The sequence below is a fragment of the Grosmannia clavigera genome (assembly GCF_000143105.1).
Source record: "Grosmannia clavigera kw1407 unplaced genomic scaffold GCSC_167, whole genome shotgun sequence".
In the NCBI taxonomy this organism is placed as follows: Eukaryota; Fungi; Ascomycota; class Sordariomycetes; order Ophiostomatales; family Ophiostomataceae; genus Leptographium; species Leptographium clavigerum.
Window position 1 is genome coordinate 197,958 of NW_014040772.1, and position 19,447 is coordinate 217,404.

The 19,447-nt window shown below is 50.8% G+C and overlaps 7 protein-coding genes across 7 annotated transcripts; 4 read left to right on the forward strand and 3 right to left on the reverse strand.

Annotated features, from left to right (window-relative positions):
• Positions 1-543: 543 nt before the first annotated feature.
• CMQ_6243 (uncharacterized protein) lies at positions 544-1,182 on the forward strand (the record flags this gene model as incomplete). The annotated part of the gene is made up of 1 exon (XM_014315308.1): positions 544-1,182. One exon carries the CDS (start codon positions 544-546, stop codon positions 1,180-1,182), a length of 639 nt encoding a protein of 212 aa, XP_014170783.1.
• A 767-nt stretch (positions 1,183-1,949) lies between these two features.
• On the forward strand, positions 1,950-5,024 carry CMQ_6307 (uncharacterized protein; the record flags this gene model as incomplete). Its single annotated transcript, XM_014315372.1, has 5 exons — positions 1,950-2,224; positions 2,292-3,051; positions 3,398-3,621; positions 3,973-4,180; positions 4,221-5,024. The coding sequence occupies 5 exons, from the start codon at positions 1,950-1,952 to the stop codon at positions 5,022-5,024; spliced, it is 2,271 nt and encodes a 756-aa protein (XP_014170847.1).
• Positions 5,025-6,030: 1,006 nt separating this feature from the next.
• Positions 6,031-8,615, reverse strand: CMQ_5966 (uncharacterized protein; the record flags this gene model as incomplete). Its single annotated transcript, XM_014315031.1, has 4 exons — positions 6,031-6,637; positions 7,091-7,169; positions 7,231-7,311; positions 7,379-8,615. 4 exons carry the CDS (start codon positions 8,613-8,615, stop codon positions 6,031-6,033), a joined length of 2,004 nt encoding a protein of 667 aa, XP_014170506.1.
• Positions 8,616-9,415: 800 nt separating this feature from the next.
• CMQ_6383 (uncharacterized protein) lies at positions 9,416-12,359 on the forward strand (the record flags this gene model as incomplete). Its single annotated transcript, XM_014315448.1, has 4 exons — positions 9,416-10,519; positions 10,575-10,914; positions 10,976-11,446; positions 11,497-12,359. The coding sequence occupies 4 exons, from the start codon at positions 9,416-9,418 to the stop codon at positions 12,357-12,359; spliced, it is 2,778 nt and encodes a 925-aa protein (XP_014170923.1).
• Positions 12,360-13,273: 914 nt separating this feature from the next.
• Positions 13,274-14,060, forward strand: CMQ_6463 (uncharacterized protein; the record flags this gene model as incomplete). The annotated part of the gene is made up of 2 exons (XM_014315528.1): positions 13,274-13,632; positions 13,700-14,060. The coding sequence occupies 2 exons, from the start codon at positions 13,274-13,276 to the stop codon at positions 14,058-14,060; spliced, it is 720 nt and encodes a 239-aa protein (XP_014171003.1).
• An 889-nt stretch (positions 14,061-14,949) lies between these two features.
• Positions 14,950-16,315, reverse strand: CMQ_6468 (salicylate hydroxylase; the record flags this gene model as incomplete). Its single annotated transcript, XM_014315533.1, has 6 exons — positions 14,950-14,994; positions 15,140-15,170; positions 15,230-15,311; positions 15,369-15,430; positions 15,548-16,152; positions 16,235-16,315. The coding sequence occupies 6 exons, from the start codon at positions 16,313-16,315 to the stop codon at positions 14,950-14,952; spliced, it is 906 nt and encodes a 301-aa protein (XP_014171008.1).
• Positions 16,316-17,021: 706 nt separating this feature from the next.
• Positions 17,022-18,127, reverse strand: CMQ_6252 (lipase, class 3; the record flags this gene model as incomplete). The annotated part of the gene is made up of 3 exons (XM_014315317.1): positions 17,022-17,140; positions 17,403-17,987; positions 18,046-18,127. The coding sequence occupies 3 exons, from the start codon at positions 18,125-18,127 to the stop codon at positions 17,022-17,024; spliced, it is 786 nt and encodes a 261-aa protein (XP_014170792.1).
• Positions 18,128-19,447: the final 1,320 nt, after the last annotated feature.

The window sequence follows — 19,447 nt, forward strand, 5'->3', positions numbered from 1 at the left end:
AAGAAGAAGCTGAAGGCGATTCGCAAAGTCATTACAACACAAAGCTGCGACAAAGATAGCGACCTTCGAAAGTTGGTCGATCAATACGGTATCGAAACTATATGCATAACTGTTCAAAACCTGCTCAAGGATAAAATGTACGAATTTGAAGGGAGATCGAGCACAGCGGGCATCAAACTACTTACAAAATTGCCTGCCCAGAGTCAACAAGCTACTATTTTTGAGATCAAACCTTCCCAGGGTGAGGAGACTACCATTGAAGAGGTAGTCAGGAGTAATTGCAGCACGGATCAAGGGGAGGAAGAGGTGGAGGTTGGAGAAGAAGTAAAAGATGAAGAAGACCAAGGCGACGAAGCACATGCCGAAGACGAAAAAGAAGAGGAAGGAGAGAATGGTCAGTTATATCCACAACACAGAGGTGCGAATTCTAACGAAATCTTAGACGCTAATACACATTCCTTACGTGCCAATTCTTCGATCCCGTCGCTGTTTCCGATACGCTTTCCATTTGATGCTGAGCATTTGCTTATGGAGCGGCTACAAATGCATCTGGAGCGGGTATCTTTTGGATTTGGAGAACGGATGATGCCGGATGTTCTGGCGAAGAGAAATTGGAACTGCCCCGAGTCGATTGAGCTCAATAAGTGGCCTATCATTCTCAAAAGATCCAAAGTCCTCAATGCGGTCGTTGTCAGAGCCCTGACTGGACAAGTGTTTCAATCCGTCATGCACATTCGGCATACAGCGGTTCACCGCTTGCGAACAGACTCAGATGGGATCGAGCGATTCTTAGAGGCGGCAGAGCTTTATTCTAAGACTCTGGGTGACGAGTCGTACTCCAAAGCCATGTCACAGCTCAAATCAAATGTCGAGTTGGTGATTGCCGATCTTCGACAACACAAGCTGCTTCTTCAGCAGCAAGAAGAAGAGACTCGGCTGTGGATAGTGGATCAGCGAGCAGAACTGGACCGTCTCGAGAAACAGGCTGTTACTCATATGCTTGTGGAAGATGAAAAGTACCAAAGAATTGCTGGGGATAGACTGAAGAGGGTGATCTTGCATCTGGAAGGCTGCATCGCTGCGCGTGGTTTTGAAGCGAAGGGAAACATAGGCCAGGTCAATGATCATGACCAAGTAGATGATGAAGAGGAAGATGAGTTCTATGACTGTGAGGTATACTAGGAGCGACTAGTAGCAACGGGTGTTTGCGACCAACAAAACGGCCAAAATGACTGCAGTTGGACGTTGGCACATATTCGGATGCTAGTTCATGGCTCAGAAAACTAGACGCCGTTGGAACGTGATAATACAAACGGTTTGGATTACTACATTAGTAATCGTTTCATTGTGCATTTACTTCGTTCTACGCCTTATATACTAGAAGCCATCAATACATATTATTCCGTAATACGGAGTAGCTTACAGTGGCTTAAGGCTGCTTAGTAGCTTTAATCGGACACCTTCCAGGGACATGAGCGGGTCCACAGTTCTACACTACCAGATCAGCGAGTTTAACAGGGTCTGCTGTGACGCGTCCAGACGCGCTTTCATGTGCAGAGGTTCCAAACGGAGCATTTCTTCCCCATATTATCTCACATTCCTCCCTCTCGAAGGATCACGCCTTCAGGGATCTCCCCCGCCTTTTCTCCGCGAAGCTTTGTCTTGACACTCTTACTATCTGTACTAATGGCCATGGCTGGTGCAGGCGGGCCAGAGGCTTTGGCCGAACTCACATATATATCTCTGACGGATCTGGGGAATCAGAAATCACATCTTCGCCTGTTTCGCATACCTCGTCGTATGAGGAACGGCACGACACTTCCAACAGCCCCCACCCTTTCCTCCGCCGCACCCTTGATGCCATCAAACCGGCGGGCAGTTTCGCCGCATTCAACTCGCTGTCGTCACTGAACCTAGGACTCGCCGTTCCAGATGTCGGCACCATTACCATGCCGCTACAAGAGCCACAGGCCAGACAGATTATCGAGAAGGCTCGCCAGGCACCCTACGGCAAAGGAGAGGAGACGGTTGTGGACACGTCTGTCCGCAGCACCTGGGAGCTGGACGCGGGCCAGTTTGAGCTGCAGGGCCCTGCGTGGGAGCGCCTCCTCGAAACTGTGCTGGCGAGCGTGAAGAAGAGCCTGGGGGTGGTCTCGCCTATTCGCGCGGAGTTATACAAGATGTTGCTATACGAAAAAGGTGCCATGTTCAAGGCACATACAGAGTGAGTCTGCCTAAGCAGTCGCAATAAGCTTGGACGTAGATTGCTGACATGGAAAATGGATTGCTAGTTCTCCCAAGATCCCCGGCATGTTTGGCACGCTCGTCATCGTACTTCCCTCTATTCACCAGGGAGGCGAAGTTGTTTTGAGGCACCGCGGCGAGAAGAAGGTCTTTGCGTCCTCTCATGTGGCGCAGGGATTCATGGGCTGGTATTCGGACGTGCAGCACGAAGTTCTCCCGGTCACAATGGGCTATCGGTGGGCTCTCACCTACAACATGACTCTCGTTGATCCAGCTGCAGATCCGCCCTTTGCTAGTCGGCTGGGCCACGAGCAGCAGTCACATCTTTTCAGTGCAGTCGAGCAATGGATCGAAGGCGGGAGTGGAAGTCCTGTCTATACCCTTGATCACAACTACACCGAGGCTCGCATCTCTCTCCAAGCCCTCAAAGGCAGAGATATGGCCGTCGTCCAGGCCCTGCGAGACATCTCATCCAAGCTTCCGGTGGATATATTTTTGGCAATCCTGGAAAAGCAAGACACGGGAAGCTGTGACGGCGGCGATTATTATGGCCACTACAGCAAGCTTGTGCGCAACAGGTGCAATGAAGATGATGAGGACGACGAGACGGATGGAGGCGGTGGTGACTTGCATGGTCTGATCGATATTATCAGTACTACGCACTCATTCAAGAAGCTCGTCGATCTAAACGGCACTCATTTGGCCGAGGGTTTCGTCTTGTATGAGAAGGATTTACTAGTCCGGGGTGCTTTCGCCAATGGTCGTGTGAAAGAGATCGACTTTACAGAGGGATTTTCCGGAAATGAAGTGAGTTGTAATTCCCAGCAGGACAAAGCCTCACCGTTGAAGAAATTTAGCTGACACTCCATCCTTAACACAGGGAGGTCCAAGCGCCACTCATGCCTACCTAGTCTCGGTACGTAATGCTTGTCTTTCGACCTCAACGGTTACCAAACTAACATGTTGCTTGTACTAGGGCGTTGTATTAGTGCGGCAAAGATCCAATCATTACTTCATGCTCTCAGCTCTCGGCAAAGAAAGTGAGGTGTTCTACGGTTCAGGTTTCAAAAACCTATGTTCTCTTATCTCGTACTACTCTGTCAAATGTGAAGACCCCTTCAGAGATGAGGCTCACCTCATCTTACTAAAGAAGCTATGCAACCGGGCCTGGCAGCCTCCAGTGACTGTATCACGGTATCGGAAGGATGTGGACGGGCCAGCGGCGACTCTTCTTCTTCAGGCTGCAGTGCAGATGAGGGATTGGGTGTTCTTCGACAAGGCGGTCCAAAATACCAAAAACGGATTCACCGACACCTTTTACGAGTGGATCACAGGAGAGCTGGCAAACGGCTTGCCATTTGCGGACGTCAAAGAGCCGTAAGTCACCGTCCCTATCAGAAGCAGGCGTCTCTAACTTTTAATTTCACAGGCTACTCCACGCAGTGCTGTCTTTACCACGTATAGGACAGGCTTTTCTGGCAATCACCTCCATCACTATATTGAAGCCGAATACCCAACCAGGGACCGATAGCAAACAGGATTGGGCACTCAAAGCGCTGGATGGAGTCCTAAATACATTGGGGTCAAAGACTCTTGAAAACCTAGACGGCAGATTGCTAATCACAGTCTTCACTCGTTGCTACAATGTCGAACACATACGAACGCGGTGAGTCCTGGGCATCTGCATCCCACATAGACGGCAGAGCGACAGCTAAACAGTGCGTGCAGAGTTGTGCCTCTTCTGGCGAAGCGAACAACGCACGTGCCAGTTTTTCTCGAAATCTTAAGCAAGATTGCCGAGGAGAGTAGACGAGAGAGCGACGAAAAGAAGCTGTGGTTGGACATGTACGAGCTTCTGGTTACATCTCTGATCACATCCCTAGATATACTGAGCTTGAACGCGGAGGCAGGCGCAGTGTCTTCCCGTCCTGCCAAGGTGGCTCGGCACTACTATGATGCATACCTGACCTTGCCAGAGCCCAACCCCCAAGGTGAAGGCACCCGCGATAGGGAGCAAGTGGCTCGCCGAGCTCTACAAGGACCTACTTTCCCTGTTGCCAATCAGCGACCTGGCAATGAGGCTGGCGCAGAGAATCAGCAGAGCGGCGGAACAGATCAGACCGGAAGAATTTGTTTCTCTGTGGATCCCGTTCCTTCAGCAGCTCGTCCCTGTGTTGGAGAAGAGCTCGGTCCCACTTTCAACGCCACAGTATCAAGAGGTATTTGTGGCGCTTCTCGATGCGTATCTCAAGTACCACGTCTGCAAAGAAGTCACGGATGAAGGCCGTACGCTTCAGCGACCGACAGTCCCGTGTCAATGTGGCGACTGCGCCAGATTAAACGCCTTTCTTGGTAACTCTGAGCTGTGCGTCGGCCGCTTCGCTATCGGCAAACGCCGACGGCAGCACCTACACAACGTGCTCGATGGGGCCCGTATCGACTGCCAGCACGTCACCGAGCGGCTTGGCAACCCGCAGACGCTGGTGGTAAGAAAGACGTCCACGAAACACGAAGCTGCACGGAAAGACTGGCTAGCACGAAAAACCGAGGCAGAGAAGCTGCTGCACTCGTTTCCCAATGAAAAATTGCGTACCCTCCTCGGAGCGGAGTATCTACGCATCTTTCATATGGAAGACATTCTGTGGTCTGAATGGAAGGTCAGTCCTCAGGCGGTAGTGGTGCCTGGGCCACCTGTGCTTAGGCCATCTGTGCCGGCACGAGGCCTGAAGAGAAAGGCAGAGACAGATATTGAAGTGGTTGATCTTACGGGTTTGGATTGATGATAATACAAGAAGATAGTCAGTCTATGAACAGTTGGGTTGCCGAAACTTGTTGTCTGGATTTGAAGATCAGAACAATAACACAAGATGCTTTAGAATTGCCGAATTTCTTTTGACAACAGTGAGAATGAACATGCCGTCGTGCTCGCAAGACACCGTTGTTATAATCTAGTCGTGACTTTTGCTACTAAGCTCGATTGGCTTCAGTTCTCACTTCCCGACTATGCATAGACAGTGTGAGAAATACACCGAGCGATAAGTAGAGATCTCGTACAAATACAATACTTTATTCCGTCCGAAAGAGACGTCAGCAATGAAGTGCGGTGAGTTACCGACTTTCATGCTTTTGAAATGTCTTTACATCAGCTGGAAGCTTTTGCAGGTTTTGTGATTTGTGGGGTACCATTCTACTATGGCTCACGTCGGTCATTATCCAATTTTTAAGGAGCTACGCCATAACATAGGTCTATTTCTCACAAAGCTTCTATCAAGTGAGCCCACGAGAAAGGCTATAGTACCACATCATCTTCAAAACAAGATCAAGCAACATGCCCGAGAGGTGAAAATCAGACACCCGTCCCTCGTGGAAGAAGCGATCTATCGCTGATGCAGCGGGGGGCCTATCATCGCAAATCGCAAAATAATATCCCATGTGTCGACTCTTCTAAGGAATACTAACTTTCGAGTTGTGCCATATCTAGACGCACATTTACAGCTATAACAGATCCTCTATCAACAATGTAATCAGAACCAACCACAAATGCGCCATGGTTTGATGCCACAAAGATCACGAGATAAGCAACCTTCCTATACCCCCCTCGGAGTACACCCAATCGAAGACACGAGTTGCTTTCGTGCCGCCCTTAAACATATAATAAGCTGAAGCTGACGATTGACACCGCACAAAGCGGGATGAAATCAGCCCAAAGGTTTTGGTTCATCTCTATATATAAGGTTTAGATACACCGAACTTTATCGATCTATGGTCCACAACCGACACCTCCCTCTATTCAGACTCAGATGTCTCGTCCAGCAACTGTCCTATGCTCAGATGCCACTTCATCTCGTTGAAGCCCCCGGACAGAGGAAGCCGCAAGGGAACGTTCAACGTCTCCTCCTCTTCTGCGATCTCGCTCGCCACATGAGGGTTAAACCGGTATGGGGCTGTCACCAGCAACTTGAAGGTGCAGGTCGGTTTTGACTTGCGCGACTTGCTGTCACGTGACAGGCGAAGCAGCCCATGCAGCAGTTGCTCGGCCGCAGCCTCAGTCCTCTGCGCGCCCAGATAGAGAGAGAGGCCGTCGACGATGCAGAAAACGATCGTATCTGCAGGAAGCTGCAGAACTACAGCACGAAAACGACGCAGCACCGACTTCACATCATCGTGCTTGACCTTTCCCAGGGCGATGGCCGGCCGGACGTCCACGCCGGCCTCCTCATCCGTTTCGCCACAGATTGTCACTAGCTGTGCTAGCAGGCTATTTGCCACGCCGCTGACCATATCCTGGTAACCGCCTCGGCTGCCGCTGGCAATGTGCTGGCCGCAGAAGTAGTACAGCGGCACGACATCGGGTTTGGCCTGCGAGCGCATGTGCAGCAGTGCTGCTGCCATTCTTGCGCACACAAACGACATTGCCGAGCAGCGCATTGCTGCTTGGCTGCCTCCGTTCACCAGCAGTGCCGTTGAGTGTGGCGCAGACACCCACGCAGCCAACTGCTCTGACCGAGTCACGTGAACACTCCGCTCCTGATCATCGCGGTTCATCGTGTGGATTTCCCCGAGGTCACCTGACTTGACCTCGGCCGCCGAAATTACTAGATAAGACGAAGCCCTGATCTGCGCGCATACTGCGCACAGTCTGGTCTTCAATCAGTCAACCACCGAACGAAATACCATCACTAGATCTTCTGAAGGCCTTAGAGCTTACTACGATACGTGCAACTGGTCCGGACGAATATCCCACAAGGGTTACCGTACGGGTCTTACACTGGTGATCACGCAGAACGTGCGTGACAGACTAGTGGTGCACGGAGTAGAAGCCACAATCGTTGGGCCTATCTTATACATATCCAGAAGGTCGGCACTGGTAGCAGCGAGGTCGTAGTCGAGTCTTCGGAGAAGTGTCTTGCATGCAGCAACGCGTTCTGGTCCAAATGTCAGTCAACGTCTTGTTGTTTGTGCCAATTTCATACTAAAAGCACCTACCCTCTTTGTCCGCCTTGGGTGCCAGTAGAGCCAGCCGAAATGTGCGAATGTCGGCCCCAGCTAGATCATTCAATGGGGCATCTGTATATGTTTTCGTCAGCTTCCGGAGCGTTGCGCTATTTTAATACGCAAACACAGGAACGCTCACTTAGGGCCTCGACAGTTCGTAGCACTTGTGCATTTCCTGTCATAAACTCCATCAAATGTTTCATTGCTTCGGTCTGCTCGTCTAAGGCGATAGCCTGTCGGTTCTGCGTCTCCCTAACGTCGACAAGGTGGTCCTTGATCTGAAACAGGTTCTGCTCAATGGCGTTGTAGCTATGTTGCAGCACCTGCAACACGCGGCTGTATTCCTTATTGGCAGCCACTATGACAGCGTGGAGTGTATCGAGAATCCGTGCGTTTCCGGCAGCCGTGGCCTTGGCCAGCTCGTCCAGCGTCTCCTTCTGGCAGATATCTGCCTCGGCGTTGAAGGCGTCTCGTGCCGTGGTTATGGCCTGGACCTTTGCGAGAAGCCCCTTTTCGAACGAAGTCGGTGTTACGATGGCTTTCAGTACCTTCTTGGCAGATTTCTGTCGTAGATAATGGAGGATGTGGCCGATTGCCGTCAGGATAGAGACGTAAAAGGATTTGCTCAGGGCTATAAGAGTCGGTTTCTTGTCGTAGATCGCGAGCACGCGCTGTGCGCTGTTGAGAAGGAAGGGAATCTGCAGCAACGCCTCCATGACGGCGTCCTTGACATGGCTCATGCGAGCAGCCGCCTTCATTGTCAGCACCGAAGATCCAGATGGAAGATGCAATTCGCCGCAGTATACAAATGGGCGGCTTACCGAAACGACCATCTTCAGCCCACCACACACGATTGAAAAGTATTCAGACTCGCTCGGCAGCAGTCCCAGCCAGCTGTCCAGATTTTCTTTGCTCTCGCCCAGCTTCTGAAACGCCTTCTCTATGCGACCCCAAGCCCCGCCGGTCGGCTGGGACGTCTTCAGCGCATCGGCCAGCACTGATTCAAGCTCCTTGAAAGTGTGCGTGGCTTCTGGGTCGATGCCGGTGCGGTACTTTGGCTTGGCCGTGCTCTCGTACTCTTTCATGGCCTCTTTGAAGAGACGCTCCTCGGTGGAGACTTGCTTATCGGTAATCGTTTGCTGTTCGTCCTTCGGAGCCAGCGGTTGTGTCAAACGGCGTGTTAGTGTTCTGAGGGGGGCAGATACAGCGACCTTGACGGCCTGTAGCGATGGGTGCAGCGAACCATCGAGTGGACTGTCGGGGGAGGTTGCAAATGTTAGGCTGAGCGTGCGGGCGGCCTTCTTCAGACGCGCACCTTCGCCCATCAGCTCGGCAACGTCGCCACCGGAATCCACATACAGCGGAGTAGAAGCCATTATTCGGATAATGCCCAAGCCGGGAAACGGACATGAAAGAAAGAAAAGGGCCGCAAACTCATTTCTACTACCAATTTGTGGCTATAATTGTTCAGATTCGTTCGTCCACCAGCTTGAGGATCAGCCTCACATCCTGCAGCGTCAGCGTCGCATCGCCACGTCGATTAGGACTAGCTGCCTGCAGTAGCTCTCTACAGAGTACGGATTAATATTCGTCTGGCAAGACGCAAGATAGAGGGGCATGATAACTGAGAGGGGTCAACAGAGTGTCGAGCCTAACATATCAGCAAAACCCCACCTATGAAATATGCTTCCCCTCTCAGTTTGGGCTTATGCGATCGTCTGTAACTTGTCATCGGACTTCCTATGACACATCGAGTCAGAAAAGACATGCCACCACTGAATCAGGACTCTCTGCAGTCTTCCAATAGTGTTTTTTTATTGCCCCTGTCCCCGAACATTCATCTAAAGTTTCAAGGAGCAAGATGAAGGATGTGCAGTCTGACTCTCTTCCCCGAAGGCCCGAAGTGCCATCTGGACTGCCACCTGGACTACCATCAGGCGTATTTCCGGATGAAAGTTCCGATATCTCACAGGACACGCCTGTGATCTCTACTAATTCATTGCCACACCTGTCAAACACGTCAGCCTATGTAGAGACTCACGACCGCAATGCCGACCAGAGCGAGTCAGACGCCTCAACGGAGAGAACGAGCTCCTCCCACTCTAGCGATAGCGTGGTAACCATAGACGTAAAGCTAGACGGAAAAACCCGACAAATAAAGCGAAGACGGCAAGAAATGAAGAGTATAAAGAGGGAACGCAAAACCGTGGAGAAGCATTTTCTCAGGACCGACGAGGGCATCACCTATGTGCAGAACGACGAATTTGAAAAATCGGCACCGCATGCCACGAGAACTCACCTCCTCGTTGCCCTGGACTCTTTTGACATTCCTGCTTCCCATGTCAGCAGTTCTGACATGTCAAGCGTAGACCAGGGGTCAGATACCCTATGCCCGGGTCGTGGTAGCAGCCTAGAGGCAGCCAGAACGAACGCGAGAAAGCAGACGCCCACTTGTTTGCGCCTTGTTAACAGACTCCTATGTATAGAGCTGTCTCGCATTTGTGATTGCGATGTGGAAAGTGACCACAGTGCACCCTTTGAGGTCTTGCTTTTGGCTGAGGAGAAGATCCGCAAAGCTTATGCCGAAAAGGAGACCGAGTTCGCAGAGATACGAAGCCGCTTTACCGGCCACCTGGCAGTGCTCCGAACAGAATTCTATGAGCTTGCCGGTTTCAGCGTCGCCGTCGATAACCTGGATGAGGAATCAAGGATCGATTCCATAAGTCGTGCTAGGATTACGCTGGACGGCTTTCGGGCCTTGATGGTCCTTTTTGACACGAACTTACGCGGTTTTTCTGAGACGGCGAAACGAGTTCAGCACGATAGGACAGCCCCCAGCCGCGACGCTGTACCTGTGCCTGAGTTGCCCTTCTCTCATCTTTACTACCTCTTTGGTCCTGGCGATACGATAGTGCGGCTAAACCCCTATCCCCAGGCCTATCGCGTTACTCGGGTGTATGGAGGCAGCACTACCAGCCCACTGTCTGGTCCCAAAACTCGCATCCGACGGAAAATCGCAGACCTGGTTGTCATGTGCTTCCATCTAGATTATGATGGCAAGGAGTTCGGTCCTGTGCACACGGACTTCAAAATTCGGCCGTACATTGGTGCCCAAGCTGTTGTCAGCCTTTGCGTTTTCCCGCTGTTTTATGCCTCCCGGGGCCTTCCGAGCTGTCTCCTGGAACGCGGTAGAAAGATGCATTCGTTGCACAAAACTAGCCACAAGACATACAAGGGACTTAGTCTCAAACAGGGCGAGAAGTTCGATTCCTTCGAAGAGGTAGGCTTCGTTGTACCTCCTCTGCGTCGACTGGACTAAGACTTATCCTTAACAGATCGACAGCGACGTCATCGTCGACTTTCAGCTGGCCTACCAGAACAGCGAGCCAAAAATTGATACGCCCCAGTTCGAAGAATTTCCCACGTATCCAGAGGACGAGGCACGTAGGCGCCAGCAGATTTCTGACGACGAGGTAGATATAATGGTGCGGTTCCCAGTTCCCATAGAACGGCAATCATATGAGGAGAACAACTTTGGGGATCGGCGCTGGATCGAGTTCAGAAACCGCATAGCTCATCTCGCCGAGAAGCGCTTGCCTGGGACTCTCGACGATGATTGTCTTCTGCTTCTGCCAGGCAGAGTGTATGGATACGTATTGCTTAATCGCAAGTGGTGTAGGTTTCACGCATTCCATGCTTCCATTCCAATGGTGCTCTCCTTTTTCTGACCTTGTAGTGCCTCTGGACGTGAATCTCATTGGGGATGTCGTGAAGATACGTCAAGGCGAGAACGACGGTTTCCAGAAGCTCATCCTGCCACGTGGCCACAAGAACATTGTTCGTGCCCTGGTCAGTACGCATGCTGCCCGACAGGCAGCTGCCCATGGCAGGTCCGGCTCGGACCCTTCCGGACACGACTTCGATGTGGTCAAGGGCAAAGGCAAGGGCGTCGTCATTCTGTTGCACGGGGCTCCGGGCGTTGGAAAGACATCGACGGCCGAGTGCGTTGCACAAACGGTCGGCTGTCCACTTCTGCCCATCACCTGCGGCGACCTCGGGGCGACGACGGCCGGCGAGGTGGAGAAGAATCTCGAGTCATTCTTTGAGCTCGCCCGGAAGTGGGGATGCGTCCTGCTTCTTGACGAGGCTGACGTCTTTCTTGCTGCACGGGAAAAAGGTGATATCCGGCAGACTAGTCTTGTGTCTGGTAAGTTTAGGTTTTATATGCTTTTGTTTTTCTTTTCCTATTGTCTACAGCTTCCTTCAGCCTAACTCCTGCAGTCTTCCTCCGCGTCATGGAATATTACCCAGGCATCCTGATCCTGACGACCAACCGGGTCGGCTCGTTCGACGAGGCTATCAAGTCGCGTGTCCACTGCGCGCTGTACTATCCTCCCCTGACCGAAGACCAGAGCCTGAAGATCTGGAAAATGAATCTCGACAAGCTCGAAAAGAATAATTCGAGCTCCGATCCGGCCTTGAAGGTGCGTTTCAGCCGCAAGGAGATCGAGAAGTTTGCCCAAAAACATTGGGACACCAGCGATGAAGGCACCCGGTGGAACGGCCGGCAGATCAGGAACGCATTCCAGACAGCCGTAGCATTGGCTGAGTGGGACCACCTCCAAGAGTCACCTGGCGGAATTCGGCATCCCGACGGACCCCAGCTCAACAAGTCCCATTTCAGAACTGTCGCCAAGGCTAGCCGCCATTTCGACGACTACCTCACCAGGGTGCGCGGTACAGACGAGCATTGGGTCAGGACTCACCAGACTCGCTTTGACGGTTTTCCTGCATCGGAAGACTTGCGGACAGAAACGGCAAGGAAGACAAACAAGCCGGACAAGCCCAAACCAAAGTCCAAGGCTAAATCCAGATCGAAGTACACGTCAAAATCTAGCAACAGGCGCCCACCTTCAAACTCGCCAGATATGAGCTCCGACAGCAGTGAAGATGAGGACAGTGGGGTCGACGACAAAGCTGATGACAGCGTGGAGAGTGAAAGCGAGAGCGAGAGCGAGAGCGAGAGCGAGAGCGAGAGCAACAGTGAGGAGCCCACGCCTCCACCGACCAAGGGCAAGAAGAAGAAGAAAGACACAAAGAAGAAGAGCCGGGGAGAGTAAACATGTTAGCCAGAAGAACGAATTGAGGAGTAACTTTCCAAGTATCCCCAGCACCTACCTACGTTGTGGAGCGAAGAAGATGGTACCTCTTACTTTGACATGTGCCAACATGTTGTAATCCTACCACGTAAAGCCTTGTCGTATATATAACAGGAGAGGCAGATAACTTCCTACTCGGTCGTTCTATGCGCTCTGTAAGTCTATCCGCCATTTTATGCCAGCCTCTGCTTAGGTTTTTGCTTTCGTATAGACTGAAGCTTGGTATCATATTTGGACTGACCGGCTATTACGGCATCATATTAATCTGGAAGGTAGCACTTGTTCGGAACAGATCTGTCCCCGGGGCATATCTAGGAATTACAGTCTTAATTCTTGCGACTCGAATGACCTAGATAAGCTTGATAGAGTCCCGCGTATTCTCTGGGTTGTCTGTACTAGCATCGCGCGTTGCATCCGGAGCTGCAGCATCCTTCTCGCACTAGAACGGAGTACTTTTGTAGTTATTGTTACAGTGTCTTACTGTTTTGCCGAAATTCCCCACTTTTCCATTCGGAAATGTCGCAACTATGGGTTATTGTGAAGGTTAAAGGAGGCTATACGTAGCGGTCATATAACGTGATGCACTGTGAGGAGCAGGAGGCTGAATAGGGTCTAGTGTGGGCGAAAGAGTGTTTGTGTACAGAGTACTAAGGAAGAAATAGATACATCGCGACCCTTCTGGGGATCCGTATTAATACTAGTGCCAGGCCCCCGCTTTTTGTGCCTTCTAACCAATCACAGGCCCGTACGGCCAAGTGGGGCGGAAGGGCCACAGTGTGGCGGATTCCAATGCTTGACAGTTATCTGCATTTCTAATCCGTGATTTCTAAGAATTCTGGCCAGCCTACATTTATGCCTTCAGTAACCTTCCAAATATGTCGAACATGCCCCCTGAAAGCACTGAAGAGAGCATTGCGGCTGCGACAGCCGACGAGGCTCTCGTCTTAACTCCACAGGAGCAGGAGTCTCTAATCGAAAGTGTGTACAAGAACCAGGGCGGAGACCTGGTGGTGCGGATCGTGGAGGAGGTCGGCTTAAATGACTTTGGCTTCGTAGTTATGCGGCTCGACTACGGCAACGAGGAAGACTGGGTGCGATGGAAGGACTCTTTTACGGAGCACCTAGACCTGAGTCTGGCCAAGGCGGAAGGCGGCGAGAGGATCATGGACAATCTGCTTGTCAACTTTGTAGAAGACGAGGAATTAGACATGGCAGGATTCTGTGGTACAGCTTGGTACGTATCAACAAAGTCTGGTCAGAACTGTACACTGCAGAAATATCAAGGAAACTAACCTCTACAGGTACTACGTCGCTATCCAGGAAGAAGGACTAGTGCAGCCTGGCCTAGACTCGAGCATGTTTCTTGCTGTGGACAGGAACGCGATAGACTCTCTCTTATCACCTGTAACAGGCCAGGAGCCCTGGGTCTGGGCTGTTGATAGGACGTCCTCGTTCGAGGTCGGCCAGCAGCCACCCCAGGGCGATCCTCCGTTATCTTTGGAGTATCCCGGATACTTTCGAATCGCAATCTCAGAGCTCGTTCCACAGCTGTGGCCGGTGTGCATGCTGCTGGAGGAAATGTGTGGTACGCAGCTGTGGGAATCGCTCGTTGGCATTGGACTTAATTTTCTGGTGCCCGGCGTGTCTCACACTCTTGGATAGTGTCATGTGCTATGTCCTGAAGCTGCCTTGTTACAAAGTTACAGACTCGTCTTGGTTGTAAGTCTTTGTCTTGGCACTCTTCTGACTCTCTTGACCCTAATAGAATACAAAACACTTGGACAATTGGTGACAGTGTTCCGTATTAGCATATTAGGTGGATAGGCAACGAGATATTAACTGCAGATTGAAGAGAGTACAACATGAGAGTGGAAAAACTTCCGGAAGAGCGGCATTCAAGTTCTTCCTAAGCCAATATTTGAGCCTTATCAAATAGGGGCACATAGATATGAGCGTACAAATCTAGTCAACACCGAAAATCAAGATAATTCTTTCAACTGATATAGCAGGAAGAAGCTTTTGCTTAAAATCGGTCAGAACTCTTATAGCGGTGCGACCAGTCAGGATATGAGACTTAAAAACCTTGTTCATCTGTAGACTATAATTGGCCTGCTTACTTCACTTTATGGAAGCCAAAATATGTGTGCGAATACGCCCTGGTCTGTACATCCTTGCATTGTCGGACTACTTAGAGTCACGCGCTCCGTGTTCTGAAGTACCTTAAGCTAAGACGTATATAATAGCAGAATTATCCCGAGCTGATGCCTTATTTTCTCGGCGATGTCCTCAGCGTTTGACTAGTCCAGAGATCTCAGAAAAACTTCACCCTACTGGACGTGCCGTCCTATTCCAAGACACTTGCAGCAAGGACTGCCTCTGATTTTGCGATCACGTCATAGGAGAATATGACACTGATAGTCTCGTCTTGATTCTGCAAGCTTGTGCCTTTGGGAAGGTACTTCATAGCAGCGTCACGGACGCTTTGTGGCAGAGGGTGTGCGGCGTTGGCTTTCTCAAAGAGCTCGAGACGCACCGCTAGAGTTACTTTATCCTACTGCAGTATCCTCGATGGCTTTACCACCGCCTTGGGCTTGGACTGTTAATCAATGTCAGAAGCAATACCGACTCGATCTAACGCATGCATTTTGGAAGCAAGGCATACAAGGAAGCATGGGATGAGCAGCATCTCCAACCAGAAGAAGCGATTTTTTTTGCCGCGAAGGCATTGGGCGTCTGGCAACCAGTTTCCAGAATTTGACGTCCCTGGCTTTCCTGACTGGGGTGTTAGTCAAACGCTTCAGTAGCCAGGTTTCCTGTGACTCGAAACTCACACAAGAACAGTTTGTAGAGCCACACTAAACTCCTTCTTTGCATAGTCCATCACCATGCTCGGCTCTATACCTGCTTGGAAGTCTACAACACGTTCATGTTGGCAAAGTATTAGTCGTCACATGAGTCGAGTGTGCATACCTTCTGTGATACTCTCACTTTCAAACGACTGTGAGAGATAGAAGAGGTTCTGTACTTCGTTGCTGTAAACGGAAAGGTCACAACTTAGCAAATAATCACTGGATCAAAAGCAGAGGTTTCGGACGCACTTCCTACACGGATACCATACCAACCCCCCGCCTCGAGCACCCACGAAGTACCTCTGCGTAAATTCTTCGACCAAATATGCAGTATCTGGGTCTGACAGCAATGACCCCGTCGGAGCCAGCCATCGCATAGTAGCCCAGCCCGTGTCACTAGCAGGAATCTCGTCCGAGATGGAGACATGTTCTCGGGCCGTCGAGTGCACGCCATTCGCCGCAACAAGCATGTCTGCCCGCCAGACTGTACCATCGGCAGTAGTGACTTTTGCATGAACAGCATCCTTATGTACCTTCTCAGCAAGGGCCGGAGAGAGTGTGGACTCGTTAGAGGCGCAGCTTACGTAATCAACCACAGCGGCACGAACATGTAACTTGCACGGTTGACCTGGCCCGGCCTCTCCTACTGCCAGTGATTTCAGTTGGTCATGCAGATCGACGCGGTGTACTGAGTAGATGGGAAAGCCGTAATTGTTTTCAATATTCTCATAGTACTTGGGTACTACCATTTGCATATTGCTGCCATTGAGGATGCTTCCTGTCTTGATGCCGACCATACGCGACTTGGCAAGGTCGAAACCCCAGCTGCGGAGGACAGGTGTTGCATTCGGTGCTATCGAAATGGCGGCTCCGGTCTCTTGGAGCAGGGAGGACTGCTCGAGGATCTAGTGCACATGTCAGAACGTGGCATACGTCGATCTAGACCTTGATGTTAGTATCGGCAGCACTGAGACATTCTGGACGAACCGTCACTGTGTGTCCTGCTGTACGCAGAGCAATCCCAGCACTGAGGCCGGTAATCCCGGCGCCGACGATGATGATTTCCATTTGTCGGGTTTTTCTGAACTTGTGCTGTACTTTGGGAGGTCAATGCTGGCAGCTCCGGGATTGTACTTCCTTATACGCGCACACGATACGACGGACATATGCCAGTCTGGCGACCAATCGGATGATAGTGACGGATTGGAAATCGGATCCGAGAACATACTTCTTGGCCGTCGATTGTTAAGTGATAATAGCCAATGAGCTCGTTGGCGACCTTCGGACTTCCATTTCAACAAGACTAAACATTTCACTCTCCTAGGCCCAGTTCCTTTCGAGGGAGGGCCGAAACGTATCTCCGGCCCTGATCCTACTATGGTCGCTTTAAATGTTGCAGTATTAACGATCGGAGTCATTTGCTTGAAACATTGAGTAAGTCCTAATCAATCAGTGATACTCAAATTACGTATGTCCTGCAATCTGTATGCGAAAACCTTTCTAGCCTGAGATAATGCAACTGATGTGTGTACATGAAGTCTCGCAGCCCCAGATACAGTAAAGCCAGTCTAATTGCCGACATCATGACATAGTCTACATGTCTCAAGACAGCCAGGTCTTCGGTTCGTACCGTGAACAAGGACAAGCCATGGTTACTTTCTAACACTGTTAATCGCAGGTCTTGAGTCCAAATAACGCCGTCTGTGTCTATTGCCGTTGCCTTGTCTAAATATATATACTATAGTTACTTCAAATACTCCGTGCTTGAAAGGGATTAGCTGTGCCCACTCCACATTGTGAAGCTCAGTCTTTGTAGTTCCGCGACTGGGGCCGTATCCTCTCTCTGCATAACTTGTCCTGTTTTGTCCGGGTTCTTGCTCGCCCCGTGCTCAACTACAAGTTGCATTGTATCCCGTATAGCTGGTGTGCGCCTTATTAGTGCCAAGACCGAAGACCGAGTTGATGCAGTTCGGCGACTCTTGTCCGCTGCAACGGTATGTGTCCGATTCTGTGGAATTCTGGGTAGACTCCCAATACTCAGTGCGAGAGTGACTGTAGCCAAAAATAGTTGGGGGGACCAATGGTATGCCATCTGCAAGCACAAAGACATTAGTCCAGATCAGGCTCTGCAGTCCAGTAAGTCACCATTGCTTACCATTGCTGTGCGTGACGCGGTAAAGAATGCCGGGTTCGGTGTCTGAAGCTCCGGAGATAGAGTCGAGGTAGTTGGCAAATGCCTGGTTACCGGTTCTCGGCTGGCCATATGTGTACGCTGTGGTGACGTTGTACGGGCCGTTTACCAGAGAGGCAAACGCAAGAGCGGCGATTGCGGCACCTAGCGAATGCCCGCTGACGATGGTGGTGTATCCTGGGTTGGCTTTCAGGGCCTTTGCGAGACTAGCCGAAACGGCTGGTTCAATCGAGTTCCACGCTTTCTGGAAGCCGTCGTGCACTTTGCAGTCATCAGTACAGTCGACGTTGGGCGACTTGTACGAGACCAATGCAATTTCCAGATCGGTAAAGACATCCCGGTCGCCCGAAGTACCTGGGATACCTAGGACGATTTCCTTGGTGCTGGTGCTCTTCCAAAGCGCTGCCTGGGTATCTGTCGAAGTGACGTTGATGTACTCGATCAATTCACCGCCATTGCCAGGAGCGCAGGTGGTATTCGTTGCGAGATAATGGGTGAATCTCGGGAACCCAAGATAGTACACCATTTTCTTGAACGTATCATTGTCCACTGAATAACCATAATTAGTGTACTGCACTCTCTCGACGGATCTTATCAAGATACATACCGACAGTTTTGTCACTGCGCATAAGCACGGGATTTGCGCCAACGAGGCTGGCGCAGAGCGCGATGATGGAAAATGACCGCATATTTGTATGCGAACGTCGACTGGCTTTGAAATAGAAGATGCGATGATTCTTAGCAATAACCTATGATTATCAATGCGGCCATGTGAAGCATTATATACACGGAGTATTCTCCGTATACGTCTCCTTTCACATGCTGCATAAGTGCAACGGCATGCGGAAATTAGTCCAGTGGCATCCATGTCGATGAGGCCTACTCGTGGGGGTGTCAGCCACAGTCAAATGCTTCTCTTTTCCCCTTTTTGACAGGCGAACCAGATGTGGAAGACGAAATACGAATTTTCGTATGGGGAAGCCACACCACACTCGTACGTCGTATCGTGTGGGGAGCTCATTGCTACTCCGCCACATTGTCACCGCGGTCGTATATCCCTGCGCATGAACGTGCCCATACGCTAGCCTTCATAAATGGAGCCGCACGCACTAGAACTGCCTCATTTAGGTAGTTTGTCCTTTGATTTTCATTTTTAGACGCGAGTTGCCGGCTATGGGATGCGCAGAGCTGCGACGGGCATTTTGGGTTCAGAGCAGGAAATCAATGCGTCGGACGTTATGCCGTCGTTCTTCGCAATCGTAGGCAGATCGGCAACTATTTTTGGCCTGATGAGCATTTGACTCGTCTGCTTTGATGGAAAATAAAGTCTCGTCCCAACGTACTCCGTATTCAGATTATGGATGATGATACCCCGGTTCCTTGGCAGACAGGGCCTCTCGCCCTGAAGCACGACGGGCCGAGGGAAGAAGGACGGGCAGGGGAATAAGTTACCAGATTCCTTCTTCTTTTATAGTACAAAGAATATGTTATGTATGTGCTTGGCTGCAGATCTGCACAGGAACCCACCGCAAAAGGGCTGGCAAACGGCTGAATTGGGGCGTCAAATACTCCGTACTCCGTATACACTCTGAAGCAACGATTTTCTGATTGAAACACGAGCCTGTATCGTGACTGTACGGGAAATGTAGTAGCCATGTAATCTTCGTTGACACTCTTGTAATTTTGGACCAGTTTTCTACAGCCCGAGTCTATCCGTACTATGTAGGCGCTCCCAATGCAGCCTAAGAAGACGCGTTGTAGGACGTTTAACGTCAAGCTGCAATAGCTATTACGTATTTCATTAAAGATGGGTATCAAGTGTACGAATTCAACCTCGAGAGATTGCGTCACCTCGTGAGAGTGTTTAGGTGTGCTCTTCGACTTAAAGTCCCAGTTTTTAATTTAAACCCCCCTGGTCGTTCTTCTATGCCCTGCCACGCCCTGCAATTGGGTCTTTCTGTCCGCGGCTCGGCTTAGATATCTGGCGAGGCATCGATTGCTCTAAAGAG